The sequence below is a fragment of the Botryllus schlosseri genome, chromosome 8 (assembly GCF_051294905.1).
Source record: "Botryllus schlosseri isolate E-star chromosome 8, Bs_hap1, whole genome shotgun sequence".
Lineage (NCBI taxonomy): Eukaryota > Metazoa > Chordata > Ascidiacea > Stolidobranchia > Styelidae > Botryllus > Botryllus schlosseri.
The window spans coordinates 14,186,990-14,209,283 of record NC_137243.1 but is presented as its reverse complement, the minus strand read 5'-3'; the positions used below and the strand labels follow the sequence as shown (position 1 = coordinate 14,209,283).

General features: G+C 40.0%; 1 protein-coding gene and 1 long non-coding RNA gene across 2 annotated transcripts in view; both read left to right on the top strand.

Moving 5' to 3' along the window:
* The window catches only part of LOC145444270 (uncharacterized), a 244,724-nt gene that overhangs the window by 33,930 nt on the left and 188,500 nt on the right, over positions 1–22,294 (top strand). The window lies entirely within an intron of this gene.
* Positions 8,655–10,488, top strand: LOC145445362 (macrophage mannose receptor 1-like). The gene is made up of 3 exons (XM_080323556.1): positions 8,655–8,813; positions 9,538–9,770; positions 10,186–10,488. Exons 1-3 carry the CDS (start codon positions 8,726–8,728, stop codon positions 10,375–10,377), a joined length of 513 nt encoding a protein of 170 aa, XP_080179682.1. The 5' UTR covers positions 8,655–8,725; the 3' UTR covers positions 10,378–10,488.

The window sequence follows — 22,294 nt, the reverse complement described above, 5'->3', positions numbered from 1 at the left end:
CTAAATGGTGTGGGCACAGCGAGATCGAACGGCTGACTGCATACTTTCCATTTGTCCAAAGGCAATTTTACGATAATTTTTGATCGGCTTGTCGAGCGCTAAATTTGATAAAACGGGTATCAATGAGAAGCTGCCGCAGTACTGATTATTAAAATATAAATTATATTCTGCTCATGGAACTGGAACCCCCAAAATCAACCACGATTTTTGCATTGTGATCGAGTTGAACATTGTGACGCAACAAACTGACTGGCTATTTCTGAGCTGCATAGTCTCGTTTTGCCAGACAGTCTTGTTGCGTCAATATATTTAAACAAGCTAACCTTCCTAGGACTCTTCCATGCGAGTTGGTAATATTAAAGCCACCTGAAGTGACAAAAGTCCTCCGAAAATCTATCGGTAGACTGAAGGAAAAATGATAGTCGGGCTAGTAAATAGAATTTGTTGAGAGATAACACATGAAACTCTTGGAAAAGTATCGGGAAGAAAATTCTTTCCGCGATTAGATCGATGGCACTGGCGAAGTGATCTCTTTTCAATATGCATAGAAGCCGGTTCGGCCCTCCAAAGATTTCGAAGCTCTGAAAGCCTTGTGTGGATGACTGGCAACATTCTTTCCCTCAACGTCTACTGTTGAAGCCGATATTTCCCAGATTCGCTGGGCGAGAAATGAATTTAGGAGAAACCTATAGCTGACCTAAGTTTGGAAGCACTGTTACAGTGGAAACGATTTAAGTCTATTCAACAGCTGTAACAATCAGCTGTTGAGCGTGTTTGTTAGGCTTTTCTTTTTTGTTTTTGTTATTGGCACCGATTCCGATGGATACTGCATATTTTGTGGTTTCGTTTGATAATATTAACCTATGAAATCGTTAGGTATTTTCTTCTTATTGTTTGGTGGCACTGATTATACGTGGATACTGCACATTTTGTGGTGTCTTTTGACAAACTAGCCCAAATAAAGTGTTTTTGTGACTAATTCGAGGCTGAAACTATCTATTTAGAGGACAATGCCAAAACTGCCAAAAATAAAAATCGAAAAATGCGCGAGGAAGTTTTTTCAATTTTGTCAATGTCTGTATAAATTGTGACTAAACATGTGTTTCACAACCATTCTGAAGATACGACTATTGCAGATTAAACTTAATTCGTATTCTAGAAAGCTTGACAAACTCAAACTCCAGCAGTCGCGCTCAACGGAGTATAGGCTGACTTCAACTTAATTTGAGCAAATTTTTGATATTCTTTGAAGATTTAGAGAAATTCCTACGTGCAAGTCATTCATTACTTCATAGCTTTGGCAGTAGCCTAAATCTATGTGCGCTAGGTAGCTGTTGTTGATAGCTGGCGAACTGCACTGCCTAAGACAGACTTAGATGCAATGTAGGTTGCCTGGTTTCCCCCTTAATTTGGCTATAAATCAACACAATTTAATTCATTTCCAAAACTGATCAAATTTAGCATGGCAGGACAGAACGACGCCGTATGCTCTCTGTAGTCACTACCACTGTTGGAGACATGGAGATAATAATATTATATATGCTTATAACAAACCAAACATTGCTTTGATGATATCGTACACGCGCCAGAAACAGTGGCGACATTTCATAGACTGGTCGAACACAATGACCAATTTGTCAACACTATAGAGATGAAAGTCGATTGTCCCGATTCTTAGAACACTATTGAAATTTAAATCTGTGAGCAGCGATATGTTCATAGATTTACTAATTCCACTTTGGGTTCAGTTCCAGGACACACAATGCTGACAGCATCATAACCTTGTTAGCTTCAAACACGCTTCTACTATTTGTAGATAAAATATAAATACCATACAGAGAACGAATCTACATAAGACACGCGCGAATCGTTCTTCATAAGCACACCACTAAAATAATTAAAAATGGAGTGGCCAATATGAAATCACACTCGTGATCCGAATTATGTCAATCTCATTTAGGATTTCTGTGATGTTTAGCAGTTGAAACCTTTCCAACTGCGTGGGCCTTGAGATAGTCGTGCCAGAAAATAAACATAAAAAACCATATATGAAGTATTTACCTTAGAACAGTGGTTCTCAAACTTTTTAAGACACGACTCCCCTTATGATAGTGAAAGATTTCGCGGCCCCTTGTTGTCACATCAGAAAACGAAACCAGGATGCTAGCAAACCTAACCTAACGGTAGGTTACGACTGTAGATGAGAGACTTTGAGATATGAAATTCAGACTAAATACAGAGCAATAACTAGGAATTCGGTGCAAATCGCGCGGAGCGCGAAAATTTTATTCAGTTGAGCTCAGCTTCGTGCCCCCATTTAGAAGCTTTCACGCCCCTAAGGGGCACGTGCCCTCTCTGCGAACCACTGCCTTAGAATTATCATGGTGAAATATAATACTAATATAATACAAATTCGATATTTAGTACGCCTTTTATCAATATTTTTAATAAGTTTATCTAGACTCTCGCGGGCTAATTTAACAATCAGAACAATCGGTCTTGGACGGATATTTTGGAGCGGTTACATTGTCCTAACGAGATTTTAATTTGTATTTTCGGAATCAGTGCGTCACTAGCTTTCGATTAAGACCAGATGTATCAACTTTGGACGCTTGGATCGCCAACAATAGGACTACCAATTATGGCGTTTTACATTATGCCTTTTACATTTATTTTAATTTCTCACACCTTATCTCTGACGTCTTACCAATTACATTTCATTTCCGCACTAAGCTTTGTGCATTCGTTTGATTACATTTCATTGTCTGTCTTGTAGCTTATTCGTTGTTAGTCGTTGCCAGTCGCTCAAATTTTAGATTGTTAACAGCAGGGCTGTGGAGTCGGAGTCGGAGTCTGGGCAATTTTCGCTTGATGGAGTCGGAGTCGGAGTTGTAGTCGTGAAAACTATAATAGCTGGAGTCGGAGTCGGATCAGGTGTGGCCAGCCCGTGGCACGCAGGCCAAATTCGGCACACGAGAAGGTTAGGTGTGGCCTGCGAGGTAATTCTCGAAAATATTTATGACAACAGGTACAATTGCAAGGCCAACCAAAATTTTATTAGCATGACCGTGAAATTTGGTGATGACTAAAACAAAAGTTCTGACGCATTGACGTATCCAGGGGCAAGCCAGATTTATCCCAGATCTTCATATATGACCATAAAGTAGAATATTTCATAGCATATTTATTTGACTTGAAATTTTTCTTGGTACTTCGCATGATTCATTGTCACTAGATTTCTTGCATTCAGTATTTGAGCCCCCTTCTGAAAATTATAAAGACATATTATTCACAGAATTGAGTCTAACTATATTCTCAATTAGGAGATAACGTGTCGTCCAACATGCGGCTTCACTTGTTCACTCGCAGCGAGATCGTCGACAAAACATTTACACAAAATGATAGAGACATGTTCACTGATACCGTCGATTTTGCTATGTCTAAACGTCGAATAATCCTGTCCTTGCCAAATGAGCCCAGTGGTATACAGTTGCACAGTTGCATGACATATTTTTATCAATTTTAGAGCGTATTAATATAAGTCTTGTTTGCAATGTTACCTAATTCGGCTCGCTTCTATCGGACGACTAAAAAGGTTATCAACATTCCAGTTGCCCGCGCAATGGTTCTTAAATCTCATGTGTCCCTTTGGCCAAAAAAGTTGCCACCCCTGATATAGATTAAATTAGAGATTATTCGCAAATTACAAATCAGTTGCACAGGGGAGTAAAATCGGAATATGCCTTTTCGCGATGCAGTCAAAATTGATGCAATTTTTGGAGTTATACCATGATACTGTGACAGAGCAAATGCATCGGCTGGTTTTGTAAAATTGTAAAAATGATGTAAATTTGACCAAACGATGCTTCCCACTTGAGAAAATTAAAAATATTTGTAGTGCAGCTTATAGCTGTTTGGGTGGAACAAATGATTAAGAAAGATTGCAAGTCCCAATCTTTGAATACTTGATTAAGTACATGTAGACTGGACATCGGCTATGGTCTTTGACTACTTAACTAAATTCCATTTCTGACCAATGTCTATTAGTAGTAAGAGTGTGTGTGCTTGTAATCAGTATAGTGTGCAATGACAAAATTAGTAGGTTCAATCTCTTTGTTAGTTGCTGACTCATATACAAGAGCTACACTTGGATTTTTTATGTACATTTTTATTATACAGGATTGGATATCTGCCATATTTGAATACTTCATACATTTCGGGATATTAGAGAGTCCATGTTATAAAACCTTGAAAAAGGAAGGATATTTAGCAAATCTTTTTTTCAAGTTAATTGCATAGTGGATAATTCGAGCTGTGCCACAATGAAACAATTTAGCATGCCACCGTTAATCATATGTTTGCATATGTTTAATGGTTGTATGACAGTCATTCGGCCGACAATGTGGCATATAATTTTCGAAGTAAATTGGTAATAATGCTGGAGTCGGAGTCGGAGTCGGAGTCGGTACATGTAAAAACCCAGGAGTCGGAGTCGGAGTCGGTACGTTTAAAGACTCGGGAGTCGGAGTCGGAGTAGGTATATTGAAAATGTGTGGAGTCGGAGTCGGAGCCGGAGTCGGTGGTAAAATTTACCGACTTCACAGCCCTGGTTAACAGTCGCTTAAAAAAAATTCTGTGTTTGTATTTTTCAGTATTTATGACAAGGAATAGTTCGAAAACGTTCGGCTTTATTATTAATCAACGGGTATTTTCGTATCAGGAATGAAACATGAATAGCTTGTGATTGTTGCTAATTACGTCGATAGGGTTGCCTAAGAGCACCTCTCTACTGAAGTTGAATTTCTGATTAATCAATTACATGTTCAACAGTAATTGAAATTGTTATGTAATAGATTCATGCAATGGAGTAATTGTAATTGTAATTTATATTTTAGCATGGAGTAATTGTGATTGTAATGTAATTGAAACCTATATGGGAGAAATTTTAATTGTAATTGTAATTAAACTGAATTAATATAGGCTAATTGATCCAACTCTGGTTACCATATCCGTCCTCTTTTAAGAGGATTTGTCCTCTTTTTTGAAAGTGTCCTCGAAGGACGCCCAAATGTCCTCTTTTTCGAGATTTGGTCCTCTTTTTTGAGCATTTGCGCAAAATACAGGGAGACTGAGATACAGTACATCAGCATTGAAATAACGCTCCGGAGCTGAGCCGAAAGCTGACCTTTTTATTAGTCAACCAACGGATAATGTGAAAGAAAAACTGTAATTCGGGGTTTGTGCCGGAAAGTTGACCTTTATTTTTAGTCAACCGATCATAAAGTGGGAAAAATTCACCATTTTTACAGGATTTTACTCCGGTATTGCAAGTCTGGAAATTTTGAAAAAGTGTCCTCTTTCGAGATTTCAAAAATATGGTAACCCTAGTATAGACGGGTTTTCATGAAAAATCTAGTTAATTCGCGTGTTATTGTAACACTACATTATAAATGACGTCACCCTGTTAAAATTCGAATTCGCGGGAAACCAATGCGTAATCTAGTAATATGCAGTTGCATTCTGCTCACGTATTCAGATTTACCGGTAGATCTGATCGAGTGAGGTGCGTTGGAAAAGGTAGGACCCCTAAATAAAAATTATAAACATCTTCGGGCGTACCCGTCGGTATAATGACTTCGTTACATGATGCTATTTCGTGACCTCCTAACATTCGGCGCCGGCCATTTAGGCGCCTATGGACAATTAAACATACATGTATATATCTCGAAGTTTTCGGTCAGCAGAAGGGCTGTCCTTTTCGGCCAATGTCATCTCGCTGCTGATCGTTTCTGGCACACTTCATTGAGTCGCATGCTACACGGCCTACAACTTCATATGTCTTGGTGCGTCGTGGCGCGGTAATGGTCGACGCCGAAGTGCCATTTTCTATAAATCATGCGTACTTTTCGATGGGGGAACGGTACCCAATAATCAAGATATGTGACAACATTAAATCGCGTCCCGCGTGAAAACATTTTTGAAAAAGTTGCATAAATTTCCAAAAAATACTCTGAACAGCTTCTTGGAGATACAGAACTTCAATCTACAATTGAATAGTGTTTTCATATTGAAATAAACCCGAATATTTTCGGTTGACACTCGGCAGGGGTAATCGTCATCAACTAGTACTAGTACTTGTGATTCCATAATTGTCACACAGCTATAGTCGACCTTGAGCGATTGTATTAGTACGAAGACAGAGGAATGGCGATCGAGCAAATATAATTAATCCGAAATGTGACTGGGCGAGAGTTGGCATGCCAGTCATGTTTGTCAATCCTACTTCAATTCACACTATGACCAAGTCAAAATATTTCATTTTGGATTATCTCAGTTTGACTATAGTGCATTTCACGAATGGATTCCGACGCCATACTGTAAGATTCTTGTTAAAAAGTACTCAAGAAATTTTAACCACAAACAATACCCGTGTTGTTAATGATACGATTGTGCGTGTTTTTGTTAAGAATTCGATTCCAAGTTGACAATTTAAACACAGTGATTGAATATTCTCGGGTATTCTTGTCACACAATTATAGTTACGAGTGAACGATTATGTAAGTGTGAAAACAACGGAATGGCGGTCGCGCGAATATTATGAAACGCAGCTGGGCTAAAGCCGGCTAAGTCAATTGTAACATTCAGGTCACGATTCAACACCTCGATCGCGTACAGAAGGATTAATCTCTCGAAGGATAAGAGTTAGAAACACTTTTCAGACAATTTGTTATCCAGTCGTGATCGAATCTGATTCTGTGATTTCGTAATTACAACCTTACGACCGATCGGTGTATCTGTAACACCAAGTCACGAGAGATCGCTGTGTCCATGTTGTTATCTTAACAGCGATCGTGGGATTTTGTAACAAACTAATTGCTTGTTATCATCTCGCGACCGATCGTAGGGTTCTGGGACAAGCTAACTACGTATTCGTTATAACCTTTCCAGCGATTGTAGGTTGTTGATCATTATAACCTCACTGATGTCTTATTATCCTCATCATTGAACTTCATCATTGGTTTATTAGCAATTTTATCAGTTCAATACACCACAAAAAATGCGATACAATGAAAAGAAAGGAAGATGTCGAAGCGACTAGGAGTTGTCTATGGAATCGGACACCCACCTTGGCCTAGGCGATGTAAAGAGGAGGCATGCACACTGAATGAAAATAAAGAAGATAGTATAGAAAAAGGAAGCGACAAGAAATAGGGCGTCATGTCATGGGAAGCGAGATCGATAGGTCAGTCGTGGTCCGGTAATCTTGAGGATGGACTGTATTTATTTAGTAGTAATTGCTTGTATTTCGACTTGAATGTGGACATGCTCGTCGACTGCCGGATGGCCGGCGGGATACTGTTCCGCACATCAGGTCCGGCATATTTGATGGAGCGATAATCTTTTCGGTCGATCATATGATATTTGGACGACGTGGACGCGCGTGTGTTGTACTTGTGCGCTTTTAATTCAGAGGTAAAGAAGTCATTGAAGTATCTTGTCACCGAACGTAGGTTTTGGTCATTATAACCTCAAGAATTTCTGATTGGCGCCAGTCTAGGATTTTTATAATGTTATGTGAAGTATATAAGTGTAAAGGAATTGAAATTTTCATCAGATTAAAACGACACAATACCGCGATATAATGAAAAGATAAGAGGGTGTCGAAACTAGAAACGACTTCGAGCATAGTCATTAACATCAGGATCCCCCTTGGCCTAGCTAGAGCATGTAAATAAAAGACATGCATACTGGATGAAAAGATATATAGGATAACATAAAAGGACAATAAGCAATGAAAGTGAAGTTGCACGTGTCGAAAGGCGACGGCGATACGTTAGATTGTAGTCTGGCAATCCATAGAGCTAAGTAGTATTAAAGTATAGGCTATATAGCATGAAAGCAGTCGCGGTATACAATGTTGACATCACAGCACGACGATCATCTACGGTTTAGTACGCCATGAGATGCCAGTCTACTGCTGATCACAAAATAGAACAGGGCTAGGATAATATAAATATAAATTATTCGGGAGAAATCTGCTTTCAATAGCTGAACCAAGCGTGTTTAAACACATATAACTATTCGACCAAAATAATTACTGTGTCAGGCAGAGAAGCATATCGGGTTTTATGTTGGGTAATAACTTCCTCTCTGGTAATTTTGATTATGCTGCTAGTCAGAGGAGGTGGAATGGTCTCAGCAGAATCGTTTAACGGCTATATGAAACAGAGAATGTTTCCATTTATTTTGATGAGAACCGTTTTCGTGTCTGGTCCCAGCAAACACGAGATATATTTAGGACATGTTCGGATATCTTTTTTTTGTCCTAATTATCTCAAAATTATGTTTGTGCATATCTTGTACTGAAACATATCTTGAATACATCTTTTTCTTGTCAAACTAATTTCGTCAAAATGCCGAAAATATATTTGTGAGGAATCAAATTCGATTATTGTTTCATCTTATGGTATCATTTATCTACTATCACTTATATTGATGTTTTACTCTTATGGGGTGATTTGTCACCATAATTGCCACTGTCGAATCATAGCAATTTGCATCGTTGTAAATTGCTATGATCGAATGTTTTGCCTTTTGTCGCCGCTTTCGCGCGATTTTGCAGATATTTTTAATTCTGTGCCAGTGATAATCTATTGTTTTCAACATTTTCATAGACTCGATATTGACCATCTGCATAATATAGGAACTTGTAAGCCTAAATAAAATGGCGAAGAGCAATCTGAGTGTTGCTATTATTCTGATGACCAGTATCATCGCAACAATCGAATCAACACCATTGCTGTTTAATCAAGGTTGGTAATATGGAATGAGCCCAGATTAAACCTAGTTATTACATGATACAGTTTGTGAAGGTAGTGTTATTGCTTTATGGACTTACTCTTTGATTTATCGTTGTAAATTCGTGTATTGAAAAAAGAGTAAGGATGACATTATGACCATTCTGAAGCCTCAGACCTAAATAAGAACCTATGGGATGGCACTTGCCTTCGAAGTTATCGGTTAACCTTTACTAACCTGCGGAATTCGGAACACATACGCTAATCTGCAGGCTTTAACGGAGCCGGATATTTTCGCCGAGCCATAGGAACAAAAATATATCACAATTCACATTCTTCTATACATCAAATATATTACTATAGATTACATGTGCACAAAATGAACTCTGCATCAACAGAGTGCTGGAAGAAAAAAACACTGAATATTATTTTTACACAAAACGACGACATTATGTTAAATATATTGCAACTCAGCGTTACTTCTGCCGTCCCTTGTCTGATACCAGTACAGAAATACGAGGCTTCACCATGGAAAGTGTCATCGTATAGTTCGATGGAAACGCAACAGCGTGATGCCAATTACTTAATTACAAATGAGCTCATAGATATTGGAGATAAAATGGCATTTCTGAGGAATTGGGTTTCCATTTTCAAAATCTATATGTACTACTGTATGCCACTGCGCACGACGTAGGCTTACCACCGTAACAGTCGCAATAAAGACACTTTTTCTGTCAAGGACGATGTGAGGTTCGCTATGGCGGCAAGTGCTACATACTGATCATGGCTGGTCATCGAGCTCGAACATCAACTCGAAGGGAAGCGCAATATGATTGCCACCGGGCTGGAGGGGTATTGGCTGATATATACAGCGAAGAACATTTTCATCTGATAAGAGCTCTGATTCGTTCAAGGACACCGATTAAACACAATTTCAATCATGTGTGGCTTGGACTGCATTTTGATAACAGTGTACGAACTTTTATATTTTTTATATCGGATATGATTTTCGTCTATAATGGACGGGTGGACGGGTTATGATTCGAGCCCGTAACAAAATGTTATATAGTCTTGGTCAGGGCCGTAACAGCACTTCATCAGCCCCCCCCCCAACGTTGGTCTTGGGCCCCCATATGATGATAAACCGAACTTCTGGGGGGATTCGCCCCCAGACCAATGTTCCCCCTAATTTTTGACGAGTCTGCGCACACTCAACACACAACGGTCCGCAGACCAGCATTTGAGAACTTCTGATCTGACTAATACTGCATATTGGCGTGTGAGTCTCACTACCATGTTATGAGTTTTACCTCATCCTAAGCATTGCATGACCTTTATTTGCTGAAGTTGGCAGTTGCAATATTACGAATCTGTTTTATATGTTTAGACAATCAGCGTCGTACTTTCCGACGGAATACGGGCCCCGTTTGTCCAATGGCTTCCAAAACGGCCTGCTTCGCGGCTGCACACGCATGTAGGAATGTATGTGGCACTTGATAACTTAAGTGATCGGCAAGGATACGTCGATGATATGCCATATCAACCACTTTTGGGAGGCGTATGTGAAATACAGGGCTGAATCCCGTGAATCTAACGATATTCATGGCACAACGGAAAAGTCTCCGCAGCAAGACATAGTTGTGAATTGAACATGTATCATAAATTCTGAAATAAATGTGACTAATAATAACACTGGTCAACAAAATGAAAAAAAATTATTTTGGCAGTATCTAGGAGCCGTTTCAGGGTTTCAGGGGTTTTCAAGGTTGCTGATTACGAATATCACATTAGTTTTATCAGATTGACTCTAGAAAAGAAGATATTGATATTTCCTCTGTTACTGCTAAGTGTCGCTTTATTGCACTATCGGAATTTAATCAAGTTTGTTTAAAAGTCTGCATATATTCAAATTTCTCTACTTTTATACTGCGCATAAATAGATAATTGACTATCATGAACACTCATGTCGTTCTCAGATATTCCATCAATGTTAGCATGACTTATGCTGCGAGAACTTGGTTTGCTAAAAAAGCAGTTTGTCAAGTCTAACAATTGTACTTTTACACAATGGAAATATATTTGTGGTTGGAACTGTCTGTCCTTACGAAGTAGTTTGGCCTGAAAAAAGTTATTTGACTGAAAAACTGACATATTTTTACATGGAAAAACTTTATTTTAATGAAATCCAGTCGTTACATCATGCATTATGCGGGTAGAAATAATTAACACTAGAACGAACAAGTGGCGTTTTTGACGCATTTTCATTTTTGAAGAGCTGTCATTCAGTCATATCCTGCGCTGTTCGGCTGAAACTTCCTGACTTTTATTTATTTTATGTAGGCCACCTTCCCTAAGATTTTCATCACTCGTCCAGTACAAATAAAAACGTTATACCTAGAACTACCGAGCGGCTTTTTTGACGCATTACAGTTTTTTACCGCAAGGCAACGCAGTTTCATATTCTTGACCCGACCTGGGCAAAGTGCGGCCCGCGGGCCAAATGCGGCCTGCGAAGCTATTCTGTGCGACCCGCGAAATGTTGCTTGGAATTCAAAACATAGAACTTGCTTTTTGAATGACTGGCAGGCTGCATCAAATGAAATTCGTTTACTTTGAAGCCTGTCCAAGTGTCCATTAATATGCCACGATTACGCTGCCTATACGTACCTCGCGTGCGTAATCCAGATTCAAAACAAAGGCAATGTGGCAAAGTGTGGGTAGCAATTATAGTCACAAGAAATCACTCTTTCTACATATATATTTTCAAACCGTCTTTGTTGCCATTGTCACATTATACGCATTCAAATGGTTACGGCATACGTTCCCAAATCCCTAATTCGTAAAACAAGTCAAGCAGTGCTCGCGATTACTATTATTTGAGTCATCATATCTATCACCAATGATGGTCGCACGGGCATGTAAAAATAAGAACGCCGAAAACTGAAATTCAAAGAAGGTTTAGAGCAGTGGTTCCCAACCTTTTTCGACTCATCGCCCCCTTATCAAGCTCAACACAAATTTTAGCCCACTTATTTACGGATCCGATAAACGGGGTATATCAACGGGTAATTTATTCACCAAAATTTGATCGCTGGCAAATTGACGAAAAAAGAAAGGTCATTTTCCGATTAGGTATTCCGACAACCGGTCTCTGCGACCGCGTCTACTCTCCATCGAGTTGACCTTATTTCTCGTCAACTTTCGCATCATATGGAGAATTAGCCGTCTTCACTTGCATTTTTGGCCGTGTTCATTGAATATATCTCACTAGACGTTCTAACATTTTCGTCCCCCGTCGCCCCCTTTGGTATTTTCGACCGTCATTTCTCAAAATCGCCCACGTTAGGAACCACTGGTTTAGAGCACCAAATATTTGTATACTGAAGTCAGGGATGAACCAGTCCTTTTTGTGTTTGCCGAGCATGTCGCCGAGATTAAGGATTTTAATTGAAGTCGGTCTTATGGCAAAAACACGAAACACTTTTCAGAAAAACAGCATAAGCTTCGCCCAACATAAAGACTGTTTAAGCTGCATCGGAAGGCAGCGACCAGGAAAATAAGATTTGTACTATCGATATACATTTCAGTGCAGTGGTTCTCTAACTGGGGGCGTGAAAGCATCTGATTTGGGGCGCGAAGCCGAAGTTTACTGAAAGATTTTTTCGCGCTTCGCGCCATTTAATACCAGCTTCTGGTTGTTATCCTGTGCATTATCCGACTTTGATATTTCAGAATTCTCTCATCAACAGCCAAAACCTCCCATGCTAGCATTCTGGTTGCGCTTTTTAATATTTTGTGATATCATGATAAGGGGGCGCGCAATTTTTCACCATCATAAAAGAAGGCGTGCTTAAAGAAGTTTGAGAACCACTGTTTTAGTGTCTTAATAGAATAACGTGGATGGATAGGGATTTACAGAGATTTAAAATTGTATCAGGTTTAACATTGTTTCGAATCATGACGGCAAATGCACATTACCTAACACCATCACATTCACTGAGCAGCATTTAATATCAATGTAATTTAGAAATTAAATCAAAATACGCTGGGGAAAATACCTAGAATTTTTCACTTGGCCCGCCAACGTATTTTCTACTTCTCATTTGGCCCGCGGAGGAGAATAATTGCCCACCCCTGTTCTTGACACTTGTTATGTATCTGTCAAACGCAGAAAAGTCATTTGTAACAACAGAACTATGTTAATATCGACTTGATCTAACTGTGTTATCAACAATATCCCTTGTAATAGAAGGCAGTGTATCTTCCTTTGTCCGAGTCATCAAGTCTCTGGAATATTATATTTCTGAAGCTCAGAGCGTTACAGGACATGACAATTGAAATGTACCACTAGACATAGCCGATATCTGCATTGGTCACACTAATATACTGGGGTTGCACAAGGGCAAAGGGCCTTTGCTCTAGTCTACGAGAGGGGCTGGATCTAGTAAATTGAATGCATATGAGGACTGAGCGCATTATGTTTAGTCAGACCCTCTCGAGGAACAGGTTTGGAAGTCATGAACTTTCTATTGACATAATGAGTAAAAAAACAGGTGTAGACTCGATAAAGATTTTTTTTTTCATTTATTACGTGATCAAAATGCCAGAAAATAATTGGGGTAAAATGTCAGATAGTTGATGCTGCTGCTACCAAGTAGGCTATTTGTACAAGGACGTATCATTTTTAGGCAAGGATAAGACGGCACACTTCTTCTATAATTTATACATTTGCCAATCGCAGTAATGTAAAGAGTCTGATGTAATCCATCTTGAAACAATGTTACGGGAATGTTGCTGTATACGCTTGGTGAAGAAAAAGAAGTCCCAGTTGACACTATTGTCAAAAGTTGCTTGAAGCTACCCAGGCCAATCAGGAAAATAAAAGCTTTAGCCAAAACTATCATCTCTTCAATAAGAGTAACGGCGAGATTCCAGTGTAGAGACCGAAGTTGTACACATACATATTGAGCCCACTTCTACCGCAGGCAACTGTTTCCTTCAGAAATAACACCATCAAGAAACCAGTGTCGGTTAGGCTAAATGTTATAACGAAAAACCAGGGGGATAATATTGACCAGGTTGTAAGGCAGTATTCTATAAGGGTACCAGCAAGTCGACGATGGTCCATGCATGTTTTCTTAGAATGTGACTGATCTACTACTTGCCAAAAGCCCGATACTATAAAACTATGCAAATCGAGGATTAGTCGTGAGATCGCATTATGCAAATCTTAGCTGATGAGCTTTGTGATACGTCAGCAAGAACCAAGAATGGAGATGTGGCTAAAGCGGATCTGGAACCTAATCCAAATTTTTAAAGAACGTGCTCAAATACCAAATGCGCACCAGAACAACACTGATATGTTACACCCAAAAACCACGATTTGTTATAATTGTTGTCTAAAATGTTGCAAATATAGCTGTGAGCTAAATAAGCAATGGTTTCTGCTGACGTTTGTTATCTTTGTGCTGGTTTTTAGCTCCCGTGACTGCATGCAATCGGAAAAAATTCAACATGTGTCAAAAAAGCCACTTTGTCGTTCTAGGTAGTTCGAAGTTCCGGTAGTTCTAGTGTTAAAGTTTGTTGTAGTGCAAGGGAAGATACCTTCCTACATTCTATGGTAGAAAGTGTCTGTCCTTACTACGCAGCTTACCAATAATGGAGAAGGAACGGTCAACAGCAGCAGTTATTGCGGTAGCGGCTCGTCCTATGGGGCAACTGGGGCATTGCCGCCCTTAATATTCTGTTCTATAACAATCATTTACTATCTGCCATAAATTAGGCTTACCATATTTTGGAAATGTAAAAAGAGGACACTTTTTCAGAAATTTCAGACATGCAAAACTGGAGAGGAATTCTCAAAAACCGGTAAATTTTTCCCACTTCGTGATCGGTTGACTAAAAAAAAAGGTCATCACTTTCGCTCACAGCTCAAAATGACGTTTTGCTCCCACATTGCCAGGTGGATGACTAAAAAAAAGGTCTTCTTTTCGCGCAGAGCTAAAATCACCGCTTTTCCGTCCGAAATACCCGCCGGAGCGTCACTTCTCGGCTAATTTGCGGCATATCGCTCGCAATTTGATCTAAATCTGACCTCAATTTTCAAAAAAGAGGACAAAATCTAAAAAAAGAGGACAAAAGGGCGTCCTCCGAGGACACTTTCAAAAAAGTCAAAAAAGAGGACAAATCCTCTTAAAAGAGGACGTATGGTAAGCCTACCATAAATAGACGCACAGCAATCAATATATACCGAAATCACTGCGAAAATCGAATTCTTTTTTGTGCTTTCGCTTGTAAATGCCTATATATAGCGAAGTCTCAGCGAAGATGGAAATATCTTATGTGTTTTCGCTTTGTAAATGCTTAGCCGGTACTTGCTCCGGTAGCGCCCACAACGAGCTTTCTCTGTCTGTTCTCTCAAAGCCGCCCACAATTAAGAAACCGTGATTTACTCTCTCTATTCATCAAAAGAACTAGCAAGCGGGGCAACTTTGCGATTCTCCCCGCCAGTGTGATAAAACAATGGTATCTATATCTGAACTCTGATACCGTCCTATGCATTGAGTCGACTGTTGGTGGTATAGGCCGATTTTGATGGTGTTTCGCACCATGATAATTTTTGAAACTTGATATGTTATGTCGTGATGGTGGTATTCAACACTGCTCCAAGTTTCAGGCTTGCTACTTTAAGATTAGGGGAGTAATTTCGTTTCCGAAGTTGAGTGCGTGCTGATCCGTCATGTATCGCAAACAGATTTTACTCAAAAGCCCATAATAGTCTTCATTGATGTTGACGATTTTCCATACCGAGATCGGTTATGAGATTTGGCACGGTATGTTTTAATTTTAGTATCGAACGCTGTGCCAAGTTTTAAGTTTGTCACTGAACTATGTGGGTGGTAATTTCGTTTCTTAAGTCAAGTGAGAGCTGACTCGTCATTTATCGCTAACAGATTTTACGCAAAAGCCGGTATTGGTCTCTATTGATTTAACGATGCTCCACACCTAGATCTGTCATGAGCCTTTGCACGGTATGTCTTGATTTGGTATCGAACTCTGTGACAAGTCTCAACGTGATTTGGGCAGTAATTTCGTTATCGAGGTCGAGTATGGTAGAGATGTGCGCAGATCTGACACTTATCTACCGCATTACAGATTTCACGCAAAAGCCGGTCTTGGTATGTGCAAATTTTAGCTGTGTCCTATACCGAGATAGTTGATGGTATTTCGAATGGTATATGTTAGGTTTACCATATTTTGGAAATCTGAAAAGAGGACACTTTTTCAAAATTTTCAGACTTGCGATACCGGAGGAAAATCCTGAAAAAATGTAAAAATTTGCCCACTTCGTGGTCGGTTGAATACTTTAAAAAAAAAGGTCAGCTTTTCTGCTCAGCTCCCAAAATAGCAGCCGCAGCGTTACTTCAGTGCTGACTTACTGTATCTCAATCGAATTTGCCCTATTCTCAAAAAAGAGGGCTCATTGCATGTTTCGTTAATATTATTTCCAAGTGAATCATCGTATTTTTCAATTTAAAAAGAATTGTTCTTACAGACAGAAATAAAGTTTGTGATGGCCAGCCTATACGAAAAAATTTAATAGCTTCTGTATAACTGCAACGACGATAACTCTAAATCTGCGCAAACGATAACCTGCAAGTCTTCAGTGGTCGGCATCCTTTTCCAGGCTCGACAGCCATTTAAAAGAGAACGAAATCACGCGACCCCATTTTGTTTTCCAATACGTAGAAAAATATTTCATGTAGTGCTGAAGCAAAATAATAAGTGTTAATTTGCACTTTTAATGCAATGGCTACGCTTGCATACTGTCCACCAACTTTTAAATGCGCGGCTTGACTTTGCATAAGCTTAACCGCATATCGTGCTTTGCTTTCAAGCGATTCCTATGTTGCGATTTATACTGATTGTGTGAAATCCGATTTTACACAACCATGTTGTTAGAAAGTGTTTGAATAACAAAACTTGACATAGTCGGATACGCTGTCGCTGAGGTGAATGTCAATGTCAATGTCAGTGTCAATGAACCTCAACATTATTGCAACACAGCGGCGAATTTTCATACAATGTAGCAAGCAGTGATCCAAAAGGTCGCAAATTAGCACACAAAAAAGTGGTTTGGCCGATCATCGAGGACGATATTTCGAACTTTCCTGATTTTCGATATCGGTCTATTGAATGCCGTTATCGCGGTCGATATTTTATGGCAAAAAAATTTAAACAAATTTTGAAATCCAATGCTCCGTGTTCGCAATCTCAAGAAATCGACGACGCAAAGAGCGATATTCTTTCCATCCAATTTTTCTCGCTGTAGCCAATCAGCCAACGTTTGATTCCCTGAGTTGATCGTGCTCGCGATTCATCGGACCAGATCTCTTCAGTGGAACCTTGTAGCACAAGTATTAATTCTTCTTCCAACAGAAGAGGTCACTCCTCAAGTCATAGTGACTCATCTATTTCATGCATAATTCCATGTAGGCCAGGGGTCGCCAACTCAAAATAGGTCGCGGGCCACTTTTCCAAATTCCTGGAGGCCGCGGGCCGCATGACATCAATATCGATATAAAAGTAGGCAACGCAGTTCAACAACCACGTCTGATAACTCTACGTTATTACAACGCTGTGCTTTCTAACATAGGCGACGGTTATAGTCACCACAAAAGAACTAATATTTTATTGAACAAACACAAATACAACAAAAAGTATCATGATCATCAATGTCATTATATTTTGGACTATGAGCTGTACACGATACCTGACAATGACAACACTCTTTAGCCGCTAAAACAGGGGTGGCCAACATTTTTGTAATTCACGGCCGCATTTCGCGTACTCATGTAGCCTGCGGCCGCATACCGGTGGTTAGTCGTGATAAACTAGCTGGGGCCAAATACCCACGTTATCATGTCCATGTCCATTGCCGGTACACTCCGAACTAATCTATATGCACATATCGGCTTACTATGCGCACCAAATCGTTAGTAGTTATGTTGTAAAGAGCCACAGAGAACCAATCTGTAGTCGCGCGAAGCGCGAAAAATTTTTCATGCTCATGAGTGAATTTCGTCAATAAATATTAGTATAGTTTCACATATTACTATAAAATATTTATCCTTTCTCGGCCAATGTGATCAGATTCCCAGATACAGCTGATGCAGGGGGTATCTGTGAAAACTTAGGGTTGTTATTACAAGTGTCGACAGCCGCATAATTTTCCTTCTACTGCTGCAGATTGGCCACCCATGGATTGAAGAATCAATATTGGGGTTAGCTATACACGGTAGGCCTACTTGCTAGACAACTATCTCCTCGTAAAGCATGGTCTTTTGGAGCGCCCGAAGTCGTTTTGCAGGCGTCTCGGTCTTGGCAGTGGTGGGCCAATGCACGTCAAGGCAATATGCCCATTCGTACCAGCAAATTCTTCATCCATGGAATGATATTACCATGCCGAAGCCGTATCAACTAGTGAGTAATAGTGATAGTGGGCACATAGAATGGCTCACTTTGAAAAACAACAACATTATGTTTCAACTGAAATCAATTTTAGCGTTTCAACATGATTTACTAAGCGTTTTTCTGAAATTTTTTCAAATCAGGTCGCGGGCCGCTAAATAGGACCTCGCGGGCCGCATGCGGCCCGCGGGCCGCGTGTTGGAGACCCCTGATGTAGGCTATGTCAGTGCTGGAGATGTTACTTCAAGATGATAATGCTACCGGACCACTAACGGATGAGATTAAGATGGTCAGAAAAGTTATTGCCGATTGGCATCGAAAATGCAGCTTGAGCAACTCTTACAGTTAGAAATTCTAAGAGACCACGTTTAGAGTCACTGAGACACCGACAACTACATGTGGCTGTGTTGACGCACTGTATAACACCTTAATAACACCACACAGTGATGGCACGCAGGACAGTAGCTGTTGCTAGCCAGAGTGGCAAGGAAGTATCTGTAACCCCGACACCCTCATCTGCTGTCCGCGGTGAATGTGTTTTCAGTTAAATTGCTCAGATTTACACTTGTAGGAGCAATGGAGCATGCAGAGAAACTGCGCTTCTTACATTTGTAGCGCTCTGGTAATCGTATTGTTGTATGATAATAGTAATTTGTTCGCTTCAGTGGTTTTCTGAAAATTTTCGCGCCTTGGGCTGGAGAATGGAGATTGGCTTTTGATCTGGTCCAGGACGCTGCTGATTGTCGTTTTAATATATTCTGTTGATTTGTAACTCTGCCAGTGGCGGCTCGTGACAATATCGGGTGGTGGGGCAAGGGCTGCAAGCGACTTTTTATCAAGATGACGTCACAATGGCGTTTTCCAACGTAAACAAGTAACTTGGTGGTACGGTAACACTATAGAAATTAAACATGGAACGGCAACGACCGATTTTGCAGCTTCGTTCCGCTTCGCAGAGGCTGGAGAGGAGAGTGGTTTTGCGTAAGCGACTGTAGGATTTCTGGCAATCCAAAAGCTATCTTCCCAAGCCCAGAAATTATTGAATCTGGTCTTGATCGAAAGCTACTGTTGCACCGATTCCGAAAATATAAATTTAAATAATGATCAGGCACTGATCCACCTAGAATCTGCCCTCCAAGTCTGAAATATCGGCATTGTTCAGAACAATCGGGTAACCGCAACACAATGACCGTAACAATGACCCGTTGCGACTCTCCGATTGTTCGAACACTGCCGATATTTCGACTTTGAGGATTGATTCTAGGTGGATCAGTGCCTGATCATTATTTTAATTTATATTTTCGGAATCGGTGCAACAGTGGCTTTCGATCAAAACCATATTTAATAATTTCTGTGCTCGGGAAGATAGCTTTTGGATTGCCAGAAATCCTACAGTCGCTTACGCAAAACCACTCTCCACTCCAGCCTCGGCGGAGCGGAACGAAGCTGCAAAATCGGTCGTTGCCGTTCCATGTTTAATTTCTATAGTAACACGAACTTCCCGACAACAGGGATTTTAACGTATGTGCCGCGAGAGGTCTGCCGGTCAGCTGTGACTTGAAGTGTGGTGACTGCGTAAACGGCGTACGGAACAAAGATTCGACACGGTTCATGTTCGTACTATAGCTGACTAATTATCTGCAGAAATGGAAATGACTATAACTCGAGAGATTGCGTAAGCCTAACTGGAAAGGTCAACGAGTTCGGACACATACGCAATTGTTATCTCATAGATTGGGCATGTCATATTGAATCCAAAACATCATTCTGAAGAACTACGGATAGCAGCCTCGGAAATTCGGTCCCGGTACAGCATAGGAGATTTGGCCTTGAGGCTGTCACACAGGGTTGCCAGATTGGCCCTTTCGGGGCCAAATTCGTGAAATTTGGCCCTTTTTAGAGGCTGTTGGCCCCAAAATAATAATTTGGCCCCTTGGCCCTTTATTTTCAATTTTTGGCCCTTTTTGGAAGCAGTTGAGACATACCGTCAAACTAAGTATTCAAATAAATCTATCTCGCAAATTGAGCTGACAATGTTTATGCCAATGTCAAAGATTCGAGTGGAAACACTGTGGAAGATTTGGATTTGTTTTTGTAGAATGTAGACTGTGTTGGAATTGTAAATACAGATTTGTGAACAGGTGGACGAAAAAGCATCGAACATAGATGGAAGTACTTAATGATTGATAGAAATATCAAAGAAAAAAATGCAACATAACCATAGAGTTTTTTGGTGAAAAACCTAAAAATTAGGTATATATATTAAGTTGGATAAGTTTCAAATGTAAAGAAACTATTCTCTCAATGTTTAATGAAAATTCATAAAATTTAATCACTCTTATATTATAGCACAAAAAGTTTTATTTTACGATTTTATATTCAGTCGGAAAAGGCTTGAAACAATGAAGCAGTTATTGCAGTTGGATCCAGTGTAGTTGCAGGTAGTGGATTTGGTGTCCTACAACAGTATCAACAATATAAAACTGGAATTCCAGGTGTCTATGGGTAATGTTGCAACGTTATTGACGTTATTGAACAATTTGGCCCTTTTTGGCCCCTTTTCCGGCGCTGTTTGGCCCTTTTTAGCAAAAGATGTCTGGCAACCCTGCTGTCACAGTGTCACACGACACATACGGCTTACGAGTGTCTAACTGTCTATATGTCTGCTGCAAAATCGCCTTCGGAAAATATATTACCGAATAAATACGTGGATGAAAGCCGAAAACTTGGTACACTGTTACATGAAATCATCGAGAAGTAGCCTCATGACCGTTTTCGGTATGGTACACTGTCAAAATTAATACGAACAGACCAACACCGAATTTTGCGTAAAATTTACTGAGGAATAGGCTGATCAAGCGATCTGCTGTTAGCCGCCATCGAAAACGAAACAGCTATCGCGCTTGACGGGGGTTGTAAAGCAAATGGCCTGAAGGCCACAATTCCACGGTGAAATTGACATTGGATAATATAAAATAGTTCAGTGACAAACTTGAAACTTGGTACAGCGTTCGATACTAACATTAAGACTTACCGTACCAAATGTCATGACCGATCTCGGTATGGAACATCGTCAAAATCAATGGATACCAATACCGGCTTTTGAGTAAAATCTGTTTGCGATATAGAACGGATCAGCACACACACTCAACTTCGGAAACGGAATTATTACCCTAAACTTTAAGTAGAAACCCTGAAACTTGGGACAGTGTTAAATACCACTATCACGACATGACGTACCAAGTTTCAAGAATTATCATGGTGTGAAACACCATCAAAATCGACCTATACCAGCAAAGGTCGACTAAACGCATATGACAGTAAAGCCTGGAATAGACGATCCGTAAACGCGTCCGTTTCTTTCTCTCCTTATTTCTCTTCTCAAACGGATGCGTGCGAGAGAGAAGAGGGACGAGGAAAAAATGAGGAGCAGAAAGAGCAAAAGTGTGAGAACGCGCACGCGTTCGCTTTCACGCGTATTTTCCATCCGCTCAGCTGCGTTGGCAGGTCTGTAGTGATCGGACATCGCACTTTCTGCAGTTGCAGTGATTAATCATGCGATTTTATGCTATTTTCAGTTGCAAAAAAAAAACAAAATGAATAACATAGAAGACGAGAATCTAATTGCCGCTGTGTACAGAGCTGTACAATCACACCAATCCAGACTACTATAACAAGGTAGCCAGGAACACAATTCGGCGTGATATTGTTCTGTGATATGGACTTGAGAGAGAGAGAGAGATATATTTATTGATTTGTCCAACCGTAAAGAAAACATCATTGGCACATGCAACAACAATAAATGAACTTACGGTATAGGACAGGGTGTGACCGATATGACTCTGGGTAGGGTCAACTAGTCTGATCACACCCTGCATTAACAAATACAGATATTGTGTTATAAATTTGGATGCATTGGTTGGGATCAATCAATTCAGCTCAGCATAAAAATAAAATACTAAAGAAACTACAAATTTGGTGGGAGACAAGCGGATCATTGGTAATGGGAGATGAGGTGACTGAAT